The sequence below is a fragment of the Phyllostomus discolor genome, chromosome 9 (genome assembly GCF_004126475.2).
Source record: "Phyllostomus discolor isolate MPI-MPIP mPhyDis1 chromosome 9, mPhyDis1.pri.v3, whole genome shotgun sequence".
NCBI lineage: Eukaryota > Metazoa > Chordata > Mammalia > Chiroptera > Phyllostomidae > Phyllostomus > Phyllostomus discolor.
In genome coordinates, this window is record NC_040911.2 from 31,554,612 (window position 1) to 31,572,625 (window position 18,014).

Consider the following 18,014-nt stretch of genomic DNA (forward strand, 5'->3'; position numbering starts at 1 on the left):
TATTTTCTTGCCTCTTCTCCCTTAAAAATGTTTTATAAAATTTAACCCACATTTCCCAACGTAAACCAGGAACCAATAACTCTGTTCATCTCAGGAGGGTAGGATAAGCTGTCCCAAAATTAATGAAGTAGTAAATAACTGTTGGTTAGGGTATGGAACTCCTAAAGTAATATCTCAAGTGTTAACTTTGAAGCATTTGCATTAAATATTTCCTGAAATTGTTATCAAGACCTGTGTTATGTTAAATTCACAGTTGGGGAAAAGTTTCTTTGTTTTCTTGGTTTTGTTTTGTTTTGTTTTGTTGGCTTTACCACATACTGAGTCAGTTGAAGGACTGCTGTCTTCCCACCACCACCTCGTTTCTGGGTATATGCTTAGTATTCTCATGACTATTCACTACATAGCACTCACATAGTCCCAAATTTAACTACTTAGATACACTAATTAGCGTTGCCAAATGTTAAATGTTTTGAACTGATTCACAACACACTTGCTTTTGTAGCCGCTGAACTATGAGGAAAGACAACAGCTGACCCTGCAAATTGGTGTTGTTAATGAAGCTCCATATTTTAGAGAAACTACTTCAAGATCAGCCATGAGCACAGCTACAGTTACTGTTAACGTAAAAGACCAGGATGAGGGCCCTGAGTGTACCCCTCCAATGCAAACTGTTCGAATTCAAGAAAGTGCACCCTTGGGAACAAAGAGCAGTGGATATAAAGCATATGACCCAGAAACAAGAAGTAGCAATGGGATAAGGTATTTATAATTCAATTTAATTAGCTCTAAATTTAGCGTGTTTTTTTAAATTTATATTTTATTTTGACACTAGGATTGTAATTTGGCTTCTGATACATTTTGTTATTTTAATTCATTATTAACAGGTATAAGAAATTAAGTGATCCAAAAGGGTGGATTACTGTTGATGATTACACAGGATCAATCACAACTCTCAGAAGCTTGGATAGAGAGGCAGAGTCTATCAACAATGGTATATATAATGTTACAATCCTTGCATCAGACAAAGGTAAGAACTTTATTTATAAACCAGCTACATACATCCTTAACTACATGTATCCTCAGCTGTTAAACCAACCACATACATTTTTAACTCAGCTGTATATATTCTCAAAATGTATTTCTCCCCGAATGACATACAAAGTAATTGAGAAGTTTGCTATAATTTATTAACTCATGTCTGCTTTCTAATAGCACCTTTAGCTTTAGATGTAATTATAAAATAACTTAGTCATAGAAATACTTGAAGCCCTGGCTGGTGTAGCTCAGTGGACTGAGTGCGGGCTGCAAACCAAAGGTCCCCAGTTTGATTCCCAGTCAGGGCACATGCCTGGGTTGAAGGCCAGGTCCCTAGTGGGGGCCATGTGAGAGGCAACCACACATGATGTTTCTCTTCCTCTCTTTCTCCTTTCCTTCCTTTTTCTCTAAAAATAAATTTAAAAAGTTTTTTTAAAAGATTAACATTTAATAAAAAAGAAATACTTGAAATTAATAATGTATAAAACAATCATTGAAAAATGAGAAAATCAGTAAAATTCGCTTCAATTCATCTAGTCATATCTCTTAAAATATTTACTTTAGGAGAAAATTTTATTATAGAGAGAACATACTTATTGTCCCACAGTGCACTCCTAGAAAATAATTCTCCTTACAGGAAATTAACAGCATACTTGGGGGTTAGAATTCTGAGTAAAGACATTATATAAAAATAAGCCATAATCATGATTAATAATGTATTATAGAACTGGAAAAACAAATGGTACAAATCCATATATTCATATAAATTGTAAAATCGTGTTCTGTGAGTCCTACAAAATTGAGAGAAATATGAGCACAATGAATATGCGTGACTCATTTAGTGCATAAAGTAATTTTACTATAACATACATTTGAACTTTTTGTGCCTTTTTAAAATAAATATGCTAAATATGATAATATAAATTATTACACTGTAGCTTGCAAAATTAGTATTTAGAAGTGATATTGGAAATTTTTTTGATATCCCAGTTGCTACTAAATTAATGAGAAATGCCTAATAATTTGTTGATTAAATTGATAAGGTTGTAATCATTATCAATTAACTTCAACCAATTAAAGACTGTTAAAGCCTCAGCTTCTCATGTGTCTTTGGTAAGGCATAGTTTTTGGGTCAAATGCAAGTGTAAAGAAGAAAAATAGTATAAAACTTAAATCCATTATTTGTACATTTTGATAGCACTTGGCAAATGGTTAGTTAATGGTTGGGATAAAAATTACTGCCTGGTGTGAGAGCTTTTTTCCATTTATTTTATTTTATTTTATTTTTATTTTTGATTTTAGAGAGGGGGGATGGGTAGGAGAAGGAGAGGGAGAGACACACTGATGTGAGAGGAAAGCACTGACCTGCTTCCCTCTGTGTGTACTCCGACTGGGGCCTGAACCTGCAGCCCCGGCACGTGCCCTGTGCGGTTTGCGGGAAGACTCCCGACCAACTGAACCACACTGGCCGGTGCTGAAATTAGAGATTTTGAATACAGCTTTTTTTTCTGCATTCTTTACTGTTGTGGAGGAGTTAAAATAATTGAGAGATCAAATATTTTTATGGAATTTAGTCAAGAGGACCTGTAAATCATCATTGTGGTATAAAATACATGGGTAGTAAGGCCTCTCCCATTTTTTTAAAAGAAGGTAGGGGGATAGGTAATTATATGTTTTTATTCTATGAACTGAGATCACACAAAATATACTTTTTTGTTTCTTCCTGTTTTTTACCTTTTCCGAAAATCTATACTGGCTAATTTCATTTGGGCCTGTCACAGGTGTGCACAGGTAACCAGGTGATCATCAACAAAGAGTTGGGCAAATCACACAAACTGAGTAAAGCAAAGCAAGTGAGCTTTATTAGGGACAGTACAGTTCTCAGAATATGGGAGCAGGCTGATCCCCTGAATGGAGAAAGGCCCCCTGTTGTTCGAGGGTTATAATTTTGTAAGGTTTTTTACTTCCCTATTCTTAATGTACTTTCCATTGAGCTTGCATTAGGAGTTATATAATTTTTCTACAATGGCTCATGGGATTACCCATAGTTCTCCCTGATTCCCCACTGATTGGGAGGGGGGCGCTTAGAAACTGCAATGCTGATTTATTACAATCAAATTGTAATGATGCTAAGGTACACTGTAGGTTGATCAGGATCAAAGTGCACAGGCCTGGCTGTGGTTTTAAGTGTTACTATGCTATTACAAGACTGTTTTCAGATTCAGGGTGTTGCAAAGTGTCAATGCCACCTACTGACTTTGATGTCAGCCTCCCAGAACTTTCTCATGTTTATTTTTCTACTGTTTCCAAGTCTCCTTCCTCAAGCCCAGTTACTTGTGGGGGTGAAAGTAACTGTTTCAGGGACTCAGGCTGTCTGGCCAAGCTCTCTTTAGCATATTTTGCATTTGCTGCAGATGCCTTTGGAACTTCCCCATTTTTAACTCTTTGCCTGCCTCAGGCCCTTCCTGCTACTTCTTAATGAAAGGTGTTCTCTTCTCTGGAGCACTGACCTCTGGCATGCTCACTTCCCACCCTCCTACTTCCCCAAAGCACTTGTTTCTTCTTCTTTTTAAACCTGTCTCTCAAGGGTTTTATGTCTTTGCAACACATTCCTCTTTTCTATATGCTGTCTGCTTTTGCTAGCTTCTCCTCTCCGAAAGATAGTTACTTAAGGAGAGTTCAATCGGAGTTCAGTTTTGCTTTTTATCTTAGTTGCTTCTCAGTCTAAACTTTTGGCAGTTTCACCAGGTATCTTTTCTGTATAGGTGACTTTTAGATTTCTATATTTGTTGTGTATTCCAAATTTGGGGAGGAATGTACTTTCAATTTTTTTAAGCATTATGTGCAAGGAGAGTTCCATGCACATAAATCACAGAACCATGGGGAATCCGCTTCACATGACTACATTTGGAATTAGTACTTACCCATATAGAATTGTCTTAATACTAGAAGGTGAGCATTGCATGCCTACACTCCAATGAATAAGAGAGTGTTATTTATTTCACTGACAGATGAAAAGTAGCTGTGAAACACTGAATTAGATACCTAAAATCTTTGGTTTAAATGTTCTTTTTTTAAAAAATATGTTTTGTTACTACTGAATATTTTTTTAAAGATTTTATTTATTTATTTTTAGAGAGGGAAGGGAGGGAGAGAGAGAGAGAGAGAGAGAGAGAGAGAGAAACATCAATGCATGGTTGCTGGGGGTCATGGCCTGCAACCCAAGCATGTACCCTGACTGGGAATCGAACCTGCGACACTTAAACGTTCTATAACAATACTAATTATAATTGCAAAAGACTGTAGTTTAATGTGCAACTCTAAATATTTCATGAGAGGGAAATGGAAGCCTTTAGCACTGAAGCAGAAGGGCAAACACTGTAGGAACAGTACAATTAGCCATTTTTGATTGGTAAGATCTTGTGTTTCAAATTTGTGTGTGGACCAACATGGAAAGAAATGTACAAGACATTCAGCAGTCCCAATTCTCAGCGAGAACAAGAAAGCACCACATGGCATGAGGAAAAGAGAGGTTAGGTGAGATTATTGTGCCCTGATAGAAATGATGCCAGGTAGATAAAATACCCATTCCCCCATCTTCTTTTTGTTATGTCTAGAGTATAAGAGTGCATCCTGTGCTTTCCTACCTTTTCAAATTTCCTTGTGCATTTCAATATACCAGAGATATCTTTGTTTTCACTGTCTTCCGTTTTCCTTTTAAAACAGTCAAAATTCATGTCTGTAACAGTGTCTATGTCAATTGTAGCTATTTAGTGAATGAACAACAAATCTCAAGAGCAGTTATTGTCTGTAAAACCATTTGAAAGTGATGATATTTTACTTTTAATGCTCCCTAAAGACATAACCTATGACTATTTGTCACTGTCATTTAACATTACAGGTGCCTAATGCATATTTAAAAAAATTTTAATGTGCAATTTTCTAGTGATAACTCAAAACATTAAAAATTGTATTTTTGTATTCAATTTGCTAGGTGGAAAAACATGTACTGGGACTCTGGGAATTATACTTGAAGATGTGAATGATAATGGCCCAGTAATACTGAAAAAGTCAGTGGTAATCTGCAAAACCGTCATGTCCTCTGCAGAGCTTGTCGCTTTCGATTTCGATGACCCTGTAAATGGCCCACCCTTTAGCTTCAGTCTGGAGGGTGATTCTGATTCAAATGTATATACAATGTGGAGACTGACAAAAATTAATGGTATGTATTTCTAGTCATTACATTGTCCGTTTCAACATCAGGGCATCTAAAATCCTTTTTCCTTCTTTAATTTTTTAAATTAAATTTCATAGTGTAACATAGTGTAACACTAGTGTAACATAGTGTAACATAGTGTACACTTTGATCAAGTGTACAAAGTGTGATTTTCTCCCATCATAATATATTTGACTCCCTTTACCCTGTTCATCCTCCCCCAACCCTAACATACTTCTTGAGTGTGTTCTTCTATACTAAATATTCTTCTTTAGTATGTTCTTCTATACACAATATTCTTCCTTTTCACACTTGAAATAGAGGAATAACTCACTATGTGAGAACCACCAATGAAAAAAAGCAGAATTCTCAGTTTTGGTGTGTGGGGATATGGGTCTGTGATGCTAAGGATTCCCATAGGAATTACATGAATTCTTATTTTTGTTCTTGCTCCACATACATGCACCCTTATGGTGTATGTAATCACTTTCTGACTCGGGTAACTCCCATCTCCATAGACTCTTGGCATTCTAATGGTTCTATAATGGAGTCCCCATATATCAAAGTTCTGCTCTCCAGGAAGCAACTTCGAGACAGTGTTTCTCAGGCAGAGGGTTTATTAAAGAGTTTGCTTGGAATCAATGGCTGTGACAGGAAGGAAAGCAGGATTGGGCAAAAAGAGGTCAAGCTGCAGCTCAGGCCAAAGAACAGTCTCAGTTGACCCAGTGGGGGAGTCTGAGCTAATTGACTCTGCAAAGTGTCCCCAACTCCAGTCTCTCTAAATTCTCCTTGCTCATTCAGTGGGTTGGGCTACCCTGAGAGGTGTGGCCTTTCACAGGAAGTTACAGTCTCTAAAGGTGCTGATCCTCTCCCAAGCAGCTCGGAGAGTAAGTCCTTAATTGCAAGGGGATCTGGGTGTGTGTCACAGTGTCCACTGCACTTTCTCCTCTGTCTGCTGCAGTGACTTCTGACCATTTCTTATCTGTTATTTCCTACTTGAGACTCTCCCCTAACTTGACTCTTAGTCTGTATTTCTGACTTTAAGTACAATGATAGCTATGGTGAGAAGAATGGCAAAAGTAAAAGGGCCTCTCTCCGTAACACCACTGCATCACTCCCCGCATCAGCTCTTAACCCCGTTCTCTGTCTCCTGGTCTGCCCATGGGCCACGATGTCCTGGTCTCCCTGTGCTCCAGCTTTCGTGACTCAGGATCCAGTAAGCTAATGGAGTTTGTGTTTCAAATGCTCTGGAATAATTTTCAACCCTAGGCTTTCAGCAGGTATTCCTCAATTTCCCATTGTGGCAAATTAGGGGGGAAGAAAGGTCTTGAATAAAGGGAAAGACAATAGAATGGAGGAAGACAAAAGTATGGTGGCAAGTTAAGGTGCTGTGTCTAACATTTCAGACTATTATAAAATAATAATCTGATGAATCTTGTATAAAAGACAATATACACTGAGTAGTTACATTAAAGTTTTTAAAGCTGTGATAAAAACCAATCTCTTAAGCTTATTAGGATAGGAAGAATTCATAAGGAGATAAATATATTATTACAAAAACCAGAAGACCCCTTTTTTAAGAGGCATCAGAGACAAACTTTTATTTTCAATGTGTTTGTAGCAGTTGTAGATTAGAAAAGTCAGCCCATTCACGTTTACAATCCTGTATCAGTTGTGCCATCCCATCCGGAACACCCACTTGTGGGGAAATTTGGTGATTATCTTCGCACTGGTTATTTATGCTCAGGAGAAATCAATGACGTTGTCTAATGCTTGGTTTTATTTTCTTTCAGATACAGCAGCACGTCTTTTGTATCAGAATGACCCTCCATTTGGACCATACACTGTACCTGTCAGAGTTACAGACAAACATGGCCTGTCCCAGGTCACATCATTAAATGTCATCGTATGTGACTGTGTTACTGAAAATGACTGTGCACTTCGTGTGGATTCTAGGACTGGTGGCGCACAAGTGAAACTTGGAACGTGGGCCATTCTTGCAATACTTTTGGGCATAGCCTTGCTATTTTGTGAGTCCCTTTATGAACTCAAATAATAGCCTTTAAAATAACTTTCAAGACACATTCTCAGGTCAACACTTGTCTATAACTGTGTGTATATAGCTGTATCCTTATATAAGGTACAAATTTAATTTATATATTGAAAGTGCATTTATTTATAGTTCTGTTATCTCAGCATAAGCCAAATTTAACACAGAAATACAACATTTAGCATGCTTTTGTGGCATATCGGTTAAGGCAGACTTTACAATTGGCTATTTCAACCCAAACCATCATAGACGCATTTTCTGTAAAGCTGGCTTTGAATGAGTCATCATACATTCATTACTTCACATTGCTTTATGATAAACTCGGTCTTTCTCTCATCCTCTAGGTGTCCTATTTACCTTAGTCTGTGGGGCTTCTAGGGCAGGCAAAGAGCGAGAAGCAGCACTTCCTGAGGATTTGACCCAGCAGAACCTCATTGTGTCAAACACTGAAGCCCCTGGAGATGACAAAGTGGTAAGTAGTTTGTCCTTTTAAAATAAATACGAAGGATGAATTGGCCTAACCAACTATCCTTATCTTTTCTGAACAAAGTTCTTTTGCAAGCAGGTAACTTGCTACACATGAAATGTCATCAGTCCCATGGAGCATGTGAAATGACATTGATTCCCATGGTAATAGATGGCATTTCAATTTAACCATAGAGTGTTACTTAATAATAAAATCCTTTAGCATGTTGAAATGTTTCATGATTTAGACCCAGTATTTTTTACATTTCGAAACTACTGTTTGTATTGTAAAAATGTTTCATTTAATTATTCACAGATCACTAACATAATTGTTTTAATTTTTTTCTGGCAACAGCAATAAAATGACTATAAGCTTTGATCAGCGTGAGAAGAATTTTAATGGAGTCTTTCTGACTCTAATGTGGGTTAGAAAGGAGGCTTGGGTCAAATATATGAAATAGCAAAGCCAGCAAGTGACTGCATTGACCCAGCTCTGATTTCTAGCCTAATATGTCAATGAGGAACAAGTAACTCCCTAAAAAAAGCATAATTGATGATTAGAGCAGGAAAGATTTAGAAAACAAAAGGGTGTTTGCATCTAGGGAGGTAATGGGAAAAATAAAACTTGGGGGTCTGTATAACAACATAACATAGAAAATTCTCAGTCAAAACTCTCATATTGTTCTTTTCCTTGCTGATGTGTTTTTATTGTTGTTGTTGTTATTATTATTATTTTATTGTTGTTCAAGTACAGCTGTCTTCATTTTCCCACCATCACTTTCCCCTGCCCCACCCACCCCCACCTCTCACCCTCCATCCTTCCCCTCTTTGGCTTTGTCCATGGGTCCTTTATACATGTTCCTTGATGACCCTTCCCCTATTTTCCTCCATTATCCCTCTCCCCCCGCCTCTGGTTACTGTTGGTTTGTTCTTTATTTCAATATCTCTGATTATATTTTGCTTGGTTGTCTGTTTTGTTGATTAAGTTCCACTTTTAGGTGAGATCATATGGTATTTGTCTTTCATTGCTTGGCTTATTTCACTTAGCATAGTCATCTCCAGATTCATCCATGCTATCCCAAAGGATAGGAGCTCCTTTCTTTCTGCTGAGTAGTATTCCATTGTGTAAATGTACTAGTTTTTGGATCAGTTCATTTACTGATGGGCATTTAGGTTGCTTCCAGCACTTGGCTATTATAAATTGTGCTGCTATGAACATCACGGTACATAGGTTCTTATGAATTCGTGTTTCAGTATTCTTAGGGTGTAATTCCAGCAGTGGAATTGCTGGGTCAAAAGGCAGTTCCATTTTTAGTTTTTTGAGGATATTCCATACTGTTTTCCATAGTGGTTGCACCAGTCTGCATTCCCACCAACAGTGTCCTAGGGTTCCATTTTCTTCACAACCTCACCAGCACTTGTTTGTTGATTTGTTTATGATGGCCATTCTCACAGGTGTGAAGTGGTATCTTACTGTGGTTTTAATTTGCATTTCTCTGATGGCTAGTGATGCTGAGCATCTTTTTGTATGTCTCTGGATCCTCTATATGTCCTTGGAGAATGTCTGTTCAGGTCCTTTGCCCATTTTTTAATTGGGTTGTTTGCATTCCTTGAGTGGAGTCATGTGAGTTCTTTATATATTTTGGAGATCAAATCCTTGTCCATTGTATCATTGGCAAATATGTTCTCCCATACAGTTGGTGCCCTTTTCATTTTGCTTATGTTTTCTTTAGACATGCAGAAGCTTTTTATTTTGATGAGGTCCCATTTATTTATTCTTTCCTTTATGTGCCTTGCTCTATAGGATATATCAGTGAAAATATTGCTGTGTGGACTATCTGAGATTTTCCTGGCTATCTTCTCTAGGACTTTTATGGCATCACAACTTATTTTATTTTATTTCATTTTATTTTATTTTATTTTATTTATATTTTTAACACAACTTATATTTTAAACCTTTTATCCACCTTGAGTTTATTTTTGTGTGTAGTGTAAGTTAGTGATCAAGTTTCATTTTTCTGCATGCATCTGTCTAAGTGTCCCAACACCATTTGTTGAAGAGGCTATTTTTACTCTATTTTATGCTTCTGCCCCTATGTCAAATATTAATTTACCGTAGAGACTTGGGTTTATTTCTGGGCTCTTTATTCTGTTCCATTGATCTATGTGTCTGTTCTTGTCCAGTACTAGACTGTTTTGATTACTGCGGCATTGTAATATAGTTTGATGTCAGGAATTGTGATCCTTCCTACTTTGTTCTTCTCCCTCAAAATTGCTGTGGCTATTGGGGTTGTTTATGGTTCCATATAAAGTTTTGAAATGTTCATTCTATATCTGTGAAATATGTCATTGGTACTTTAATAGGGATTGTGTTGAATTTATAAATTGCTTTGGTTAGTATGGACATTTCGATGATGTTAATTCTCCCAATCTATGAACACAGTGTATGCTTCCATTTATTTGTGTGTTTTTTTTTAATTTCCTTCCTCAGTGTTGTGTAGTTTTCTGAGTACATATCTTTTATGCCCTTGGATGGGTTATTATTTTTATTTATTTATATCATAAAGATTTATTATTGCAGCTAAGAATTTTATGGCAACTTTATTTCTATTTTTTTTAGTTGAAGAGATACTAGATTAGATACTGAACAAAAAGACTGGTCATTTTTTCTGCTTTTTTCTGAGTCAGGTGAAGAGCTTACCCCCTAAACTGGGTAAATGCATGTGAGACAACAGTACTAGCATCCTGATTTTGAGGTGTGAGATGCTGGAAGGTTTTAAGAACTGAAGTTGTATAGTATTATTCTAAGGAGTTTTTAAAGACATATATATTAAGCTTTTTTTATTTGTCTTAAGGTGCAAGCCACTTGACATCTGCAATTTGCTTCTTGTATGGACCACTGCATGAATACTGGGGTTACAATAGTTAGGCACCCAGGATTGCTAAGGCAGATTTAGTTCCTGCCCTCAGAGAGCTTACCTTCTAGCACAGAAATTCAGGGTATTATCTGCAAGGTTTGTTCTTTTGCTTCTTCTCCTTTTTAATTTATTTCATTCTCTTCTGTATTTCTCTAATGCAAAGTGTTTTATTTCAGTTTTATGCAAATGGCTTCACATCCAATACTGTGTGCAGTTCGGCTCAGGGAATTTGTGGCACCGTGGGATCAGGAATGAAACATGGAGGGCAGGAGACCATTGAAATGATGAATGGAGGACACCAGACCTTGGAGTCATGCCAGCGAGGCATGAATCGTCACACACTGGAGTCGTGTAAGGGGGGCGGACAGCACACCCTGGACCCCTGCAGGGGTGGCCACGTGGAGAGAGACAACTGCACATTCTCATACTCTGAGTGGCGTAATTTCACTCAGCCCTGCCTTGGTGAAGTAAGTTTCCCTAAGTGTCCTACAAGTCTATTGTGATTTCTTTTCGGCTTTCTAAATGATTATAATTTAATGGCCTGACCTTTATTTTTAATTATTAGTTTACTAATTGGAAAATTCTTTCCCTTGATTTTGATTTAGTTATATTCAGATGTGAAGTGGACCTTTCCCTCATATGCTGCTAGGCCTTTAGTTCTTATTGAAATAGTGTGAAATATTTTTGTCATGATATTTTGTTAATACGTCCCACCTGACAAGTCGAATCTTAGAAATCAAAAGTGTGATACCAGATGATTCCAGCCTGTACAGTCGCTATGTGAACCCAGAAAGATCTGAACCCACATCAATTTGGGATCAGTTTAAGGGATGCATTTCACTTTTGACATAACTTTGAAAGGGAAAGTAATGATTTAAAATGACACCTGTGTGCTTGTGTCACATGCTTGGCTTTTAGAAACATGCTGTGTAGTGAATTTACAGTGTGATTTATGATACAGACCAATCATGTGCATTTTTTATATGTAGGAATCCATTAGAGGACACACTCTGATTAAAAATTTAACAATCAAAGGTAAATCAAAGCCATTATTTTTATGTTAGTAAGTTCTGGTGTTTAAGATCACAGTAATAAAATATGTTGTGTTTTCCCCCCGTGGCAGAAGGTGCAGTTGTGTAATCAGAGTGACAATCAAAAACACGCCCAAGACTACGTCCGTACGTACAACTACGAAGGCAAAGGATCCGTGGCCGGTTCTTTAGACTGCTGCAGTGAACGGCAAGAAGAAGATGGGCTTGACTTTTTGGATCATTTGGAACCCAAATTTAGGACGCTAGCAGAAACGTGCATAAAGAGATGAGTGCACCCTAGTAAGTCTACAAAAGCCAGTGACTTTATCACCATTCCTTTTTTTTTTTAACTAAAAGTCACTAAAAAATAGAAGACACTATGCTTGGGGCTACCCCCTTGTTTTGATGGGATATCTTTAGAGAAATGCACATTTACTGAGAAATACTGTAAATAAGTGCACATATTCCCAATTCTTAATGTAGTTTTCAATTACTTATCTTCCACCCAAGGAGACCTACAGAAATAGAAATATTAAGGAAGTCTGCATTATTGTTTACATTTGGGTTTGATGACAATAGGCAGTCTATAGCACAAATACAATTAATTTAAGTCTATATCACAGACTACTTAAAGTATAACCTAATAGAAAATTATAGAGGTTTTGCTTTAACATGATCTCCAACTACCTACTTATTGAATTGTTTGTGAGGTGCTTGAAGACTGCTGTTCTCTAAGCATTGTTGATATTGTTTTGTTCTTATAACAAGACCTTTCTTCATGATGCAAAGGGAGCTTCCCAACCAGGCGTTGGCTGTTGGAACAATTCCATTTTGGTGGAGCTGAGCTTCTATGTTGTGTTTTCTATAAAACCTTGCACTGAATCTACATTTCTTCTGTTACTCACCTTGTCAGCAAAATTTAAGTTCAAAAAATGGTTTAATAGTCTATTTTTAATACTGCAAAGTTTTCATCTCTCTCTCTCTCTCTCCCCCCTCCTCCCTTTATCCAGTCCCTCCCTCCTCCCCCCTCCTCCTCCCTGCCTCCTCCTCCCTTTCTTTCTCTCCCTTTCCCCCTCTCCTTTTCATTTTTCTCCCCACACTTTTCTCTCCTTTTTGTTTTTTAAAATTCTTACTTCAGTTGGAAAATCGAAATATTTTTAAAAACCATCTCTTTTTTTTCTCTTAAAAAGTGACTTACTCTGTTTCTGTTTTATGTGAGGGCATGTACTCTTGGTTTCCCTTAAAAATCAATGTAATGTTGATTTTATTGTATCAAATATCTTGGTGTTTGCTTCATTGTCTATTCAAAAAAGAACCTTTAGTATTGCCTTTGAAATTGTAGAAATGTGTGATTTTTTAATTAGATGCAGCATTCTATGTTAACAGAAGGAACAGTATAATTAAAATTGGGATGTGGCTATTTTGTATATAATAGAATATTTATAGTTCATATCTTTAATGCAAAGACATAGTTTATAAATGTAACATAGTGACGGGTTTTAAGATAAGCTTTGAAATACAGGGATTGTGAAAGCTCTCCAAAACAGCTGTTTTGTAACTTTTTTAGGTGACATAGCTGGTTATACCTTTGTGTTTGTAAAGTTATTTTCTAGAATTTTAAGATTACAGTTTTTAACAATGTAGAGCAAACTATTTAAATTTTGAGACAATAAAACAAAATTAAACTTAATAGTCAACCAAAATCCAGGCCAGTTTTCATGGCTGATTTCAGTTAATGAATTTTCTATATATGCTAACTATATGGACATTTTAAAATATATGTCTAATATCTATGATTATTAATAATATGCCTAATCACAAGGTTGACTTATAACAATTACTTTTAAGGATTAACATTGGGTAATTATTCAATAATCAATTTATATTTTCAATAGTTTCATTACTGCTCAAATACGCTATTTCTCAGTTATTTTAATAAATTATGTACAGACTTCTTATATATTACTAGTTATGTAAAAGCAAATCAAGTAGTTTTAAAAATTAGTTTGAGATTGTTAATCATGGGTGTGATATGACGTTATGAGATTTTCTTAGAGAAATGAGTCTATTTGGAATACTGTTATATATTTTTTGGAGTCTTAAAGTTTGATTTGATCCATTGTTATAATTTTTCTGTTCTAAAGACTATGATCATGGGATATTGGTTAAGTTGCATAATTTCTGTTGTGTCTGTTTTTTTTTATCATAAAATGGGGAATAATAATAGAACTCCTTTCCTAGGATGCCTGTAAGACATTTGAATAAAAATGGGTTTTAAGCATGAGAGTCAGAGTGATCCACCTATAAGACACTCCTAATAATACTAAATGATTTTAAATAAGTCACATGTACAACCTGCTTCATATTAAGAAAATAAGATAATAGGAAGGTTTTTTTTTTTATTTTAGGATATTAGTTGAGTATGTATCTCATAATGTTCACTTGGCTGGGTATCATATATTTGATGGTTCAGAACATACATTACAAAGGTTGCTGAAGCTTCTGCAAAGGATTGCCTAGTTTGAAATACTGTGAAACTAATTGGATAGAAGCATCTCCACTTCTTAAAATGGGCACTAATTCTAAAGCCCTATAAAAATGCACATATGTAAGATCCCTTCTGTCAAGCTCTTCCTGAGCTGTTGTCCCAGACGTCCTGTTGGGAAATTGCTCAGAGGCAAGCAATTACTTGCCTGGGAGTTGAAGTCTCTTTGGAAGTCACCATTGAAACACTAAGTGCAGACTCTGGAGAGAGTACCTTGATGCTAACTCCCCACTGTGCCCATACTAGCTGCGGGATTTCAGAAGTCACTTACATTTTGAGTCTAGTGCCTTCACTTGTATGATCTGCTTGAGGGATTTGGAGGAGTTTACTTCATAGATTTGTTGTCAGCGTTCAGAGTTCATTCATGAAGGAACCTGGCACAGAGTTAGCACTCAATATATAAGGAGGACCAAAAACAGCAGAAATTTATTGATAAAAAGTGTGTATTCTTACATGTTTAAATTTCAGTCACCTTCAGAGTACTTTTCATTTGATAATATAGTACACTTATTGAGACTTCTTTCCATTGCTCAAAACAGTTTTTGAACTCATTGATTTCGATGCCTTTTAATGCTTCTGCTGGTTTTTGTTTTAAGGCTTCCATGTGGACAGAATGTTTCCCTTTGAGGACTTTTTCATCCAGGGAAACAAAAGAGTGTCACTCAGGCTGAGATCCAGGGAATAGAGAGGATGAATAGGGAGGGCATAGCAGGGGGTCATGCCATCTTTGGCCAAAAACCAGTGAACACTCAGCGTGGGTGGGTTGGTGCGCTCGTAAATTACCATTATGAAATGGGCAAATGCACTGAAAGGGTCTTCAAAAAAATTCACTGAAACCAGAGCAGACTTTCACAACGATGCCAGCTGGTACACTGTACAGATAGGTTCCTAGAACACTCACCTAGCAGGGGAAGCCTGTACTACAAAGGGCCTGCCCTCTGGAAGATAATTCCAGTTTTGTTTTGTTTTGTTTTGTTTTTTTGAGTCCTCCTTGTATGTAAGTTAGCTGCTACTATTGTATGAGAAGAGGACATTGTAGTTCTCTACAATGGAATAATCACAGGTCTAGTCTCTACTTTGCTTTACAGCTGATGTTGTGCCATGACATTGCATTCATCTTTCCCAAAAGCTTGACCAGTATTTTACCGGGATGGCCTTTGGGAACTTCATGGCTTATAATAGCTTGCAGGTTTTTCATTCCTGGCATTCAGGAAGCTACATCTTATTCATAGCCCACAGATCACTATGATAAACCTGGAGAGTTAAAGGAGCAGCTGGGAAAATTCTTAATCAGCCACATATATTGCCTTGGGAGGCAAAAGGGAATCAAACTCTTAGACTCTCCCTAAGAAATGGACGGTGCTGTTTCAACAGAAGGAGAGCAACAGGGATCTGCTGTTAGTTCAGTGCAGCCTGTGTTTGGGATCTCCCTGTAACCATTTTCTGCTTCTTTTTTTTTTAATTCCCTGAGTCAGCCCCTTAGGTAGCAACATCCTGAGAGCAGACTCCTTTTCCTTGTATGTGCCTAGAGCCATCATATTTTCAACCTCCTTGAATAAATGAAGTTCCTAAATGAAGAGGTTATACAATACCTATGTAGATCTACAGCTTCTACTCAGTTCTGTGAGATCCATTATTCTCCTAGTACTTGGAACTTGTTATGCAAAAACAAACATGTTACCACAGCAGATCAGGTTCTCTTGTTTTCTATATAAATAGTCTCCTAATAACATAGGCTTGAAGCAGAATTCTCAATTCTTTTCTCTTTTTGCATAGTACATTCTATTGTTGCTCCAAGTCACCCAACTTTGGAGAGTTTTAAATACAATTTCATTTCATTATTTTTTTGCATATAGCCATTTATTTAATGTGTCCCCAGTATAGCTGTGTAAGGTTGGTATGAGAAGGGTTCAAGATGAATCAGCTACTCATTCACCCACACACCCTAGTGTAGGACAAGACACAGTATGGCTTTGAGTGGATGGATATGCAATAGGCCAACACCTGCAAAACATATCACACAATACCTGGCAGGTGATACCTGGTACATGGTAAGTGCTCATAAAAGAATTCCAGATAATGCAAAAGAACTGGAAAATTCTAGTGAGTGAGGTTGTGTTTCTGCTACTCCCAAGCCAAGTGTTCATGACCATGAGGAGTGCCCAACTTCAACTGTCCTCCACCCCTCTCTTCATAAGTTACTCCAGCCAGTATCCCAGTTGAAAGCCCAACATCATTCAACTGCCACAGTGTCGATGCCTCCAGTGTCTTCCCACCTTCCAACTGCCATCAAACGACAGATACAGTCATGGCATTTTCCTGCCTAAAGGGCCCTCCATGGTTTCAGAATACATTTGAAAGGCAAAAATCACATTCGAATACTGATCTTCCTATACCCCTGCACACACATTCTGTGTCGCTCTGGTGAGGCCTCCATTTGCAATGTCCTTACTTGTAAGTCACTTCTTCCTTTATGAAAATATGACATTTTGAAGATGTAGCTCAAATATCTCCTCTAATCATTGACACTTATGTAATTTCTTGGCACACAAACTAATTAAAATTCTGCATCACACTGAATATATATTTTTGCTGGTCTGACAAAAAATAGGTATAATTTTGATTAATCTCCCCCTGATAGCTATTGTATTGACTGTTATCATTTTTTATTTGACAATCTAAAGGAAAAGAGGTCAGTGCCCTGACTAAATTGCATGTTTTAAAAATTCTTGTGGCACACTGGTTGAAAATCATTGGTCTAGAGCACATTGGTATATGATTTTTGCTTATAAGTTTATATATGTTTGTGTTTGTGTCTGTATATGGGTACATTTGTATATGTTTGTGTGTGTTTCTTTTCCTAAGGGAAGTGTACTGAGGACAAAGAAAGGTGTTCATATTTGCATGTCAATGGAATTCTGTGTATTTTGATGAGTTTCATTGTATTGCCCAAGTTGCAAAGAAGAAAAAGAAAAAATAACAGATTGTTATTTGATTCTTAGCACACTACATTTCTTTCCCTTGACATAAAATTTTCATTGTAGATAGACACAAGGTGTATCAGATTCAGCACTGAATTATTTTTTTTCAACAGAGACATTGAATGCATAGAACATCAAATATTTGCATTCACAACTTAGTGCAAGAAAGTGACGTGGTGAAGTTTTGTAATCCCCAAAATTCCTCACTTCTGCATCTTAATATAACCATTAAAAGAAAGGCAACCAGCAGAAACTTCTCCCTTGGGGTGATGGGCATGGCAGATCCTGTTCAGATCTTGTGGTTCACCCGTTACTTCAAATAACAGTACAACCTTTTTATAACCAACTGCATTGTGCTGAAATGTAAGTCCCAAAGGTTTTGTCCTCCTTCTTCACCACTGTGTTCCTAGCACACAGAACAGTAGACTCAGTTTGTTTGTTACACGAATAGATGAATGAATTCACATACTTATTAAGTACCTGATCAAAAGTAGACTGTAGCTTTGCCTAAAGAGCCAGTTACTCCTCAACGTGAAACTCATTGACCAATGCAAAAATCGTTTTTGTGACCGTTGGTCATTGTCAACAATTTCCAACAATGTAGTAAAAATCATTTTTGCTAAAGGTCCACTTACTAATAATTACCTGAGGTAAAGCAGCTAAGAGTCACTTATTGTTTTAAGAATTCAAGAAATGATGCTTAAGGGTTTGCTTAAACCCATGTTAATTATAAACTGTTGAAAGTTAAGTCTTGACTCAAGAAGTATCTTAAG

At 36.8% G+C, this 18,014-nt stretch overlaps 1 protein-coding gene across 2 annotated transcripts in view; it reads left to right on the forward strand.

Annotated features, from left to right (window-relative positions):
• The window catches only part of DSC2 (desmocollin 2), a 33,728-nt gene extending 21,087 nt beyond the window's left edge, over window positions 1-12,641 (forward strand). The window contains exons 10-17 of one of the 2 annotated variants that reach the window (XM_036009185.1): window positions 503-759; window positions 885-1,027; window positions 5,030-5,257; window positions 7,045-7,281; window positions 7,646-7,773; window positions 10,861-11,151; window positions 11,674-11,719; window positions 11,808-11,949. In XM_036009185.1, the coding sequence (XP_035865078.1) occupies window positions 503-759; window positions 885-1,027; window positions 5,030-5,257; window positions 7,045-7,281; window positions 7,646-7,773; window positions 10,861-11,151; window positions 11,674-11,719; window positions 11,808-11,824 (1,347 nt within the window). In that variant the 3' untranslated portion in view covers window positions 11,825-11,949. Of the gene's footprint in view, window positions 1-502; window positions 760-884; window positions 1,028-5,029; window positions 5,258-7,044; window positions 7,282-7,645; window positions 7,774-10,860; window positions 11,152-11,673; window positions 11,720-11,807 lie in introns of both variants that reach the window. The other variant, XM_028524376.2, reaches the window with a different exon arrangement.
• Window positions 12,642-18,014: the final 5,373 nt, after the last annotated feature.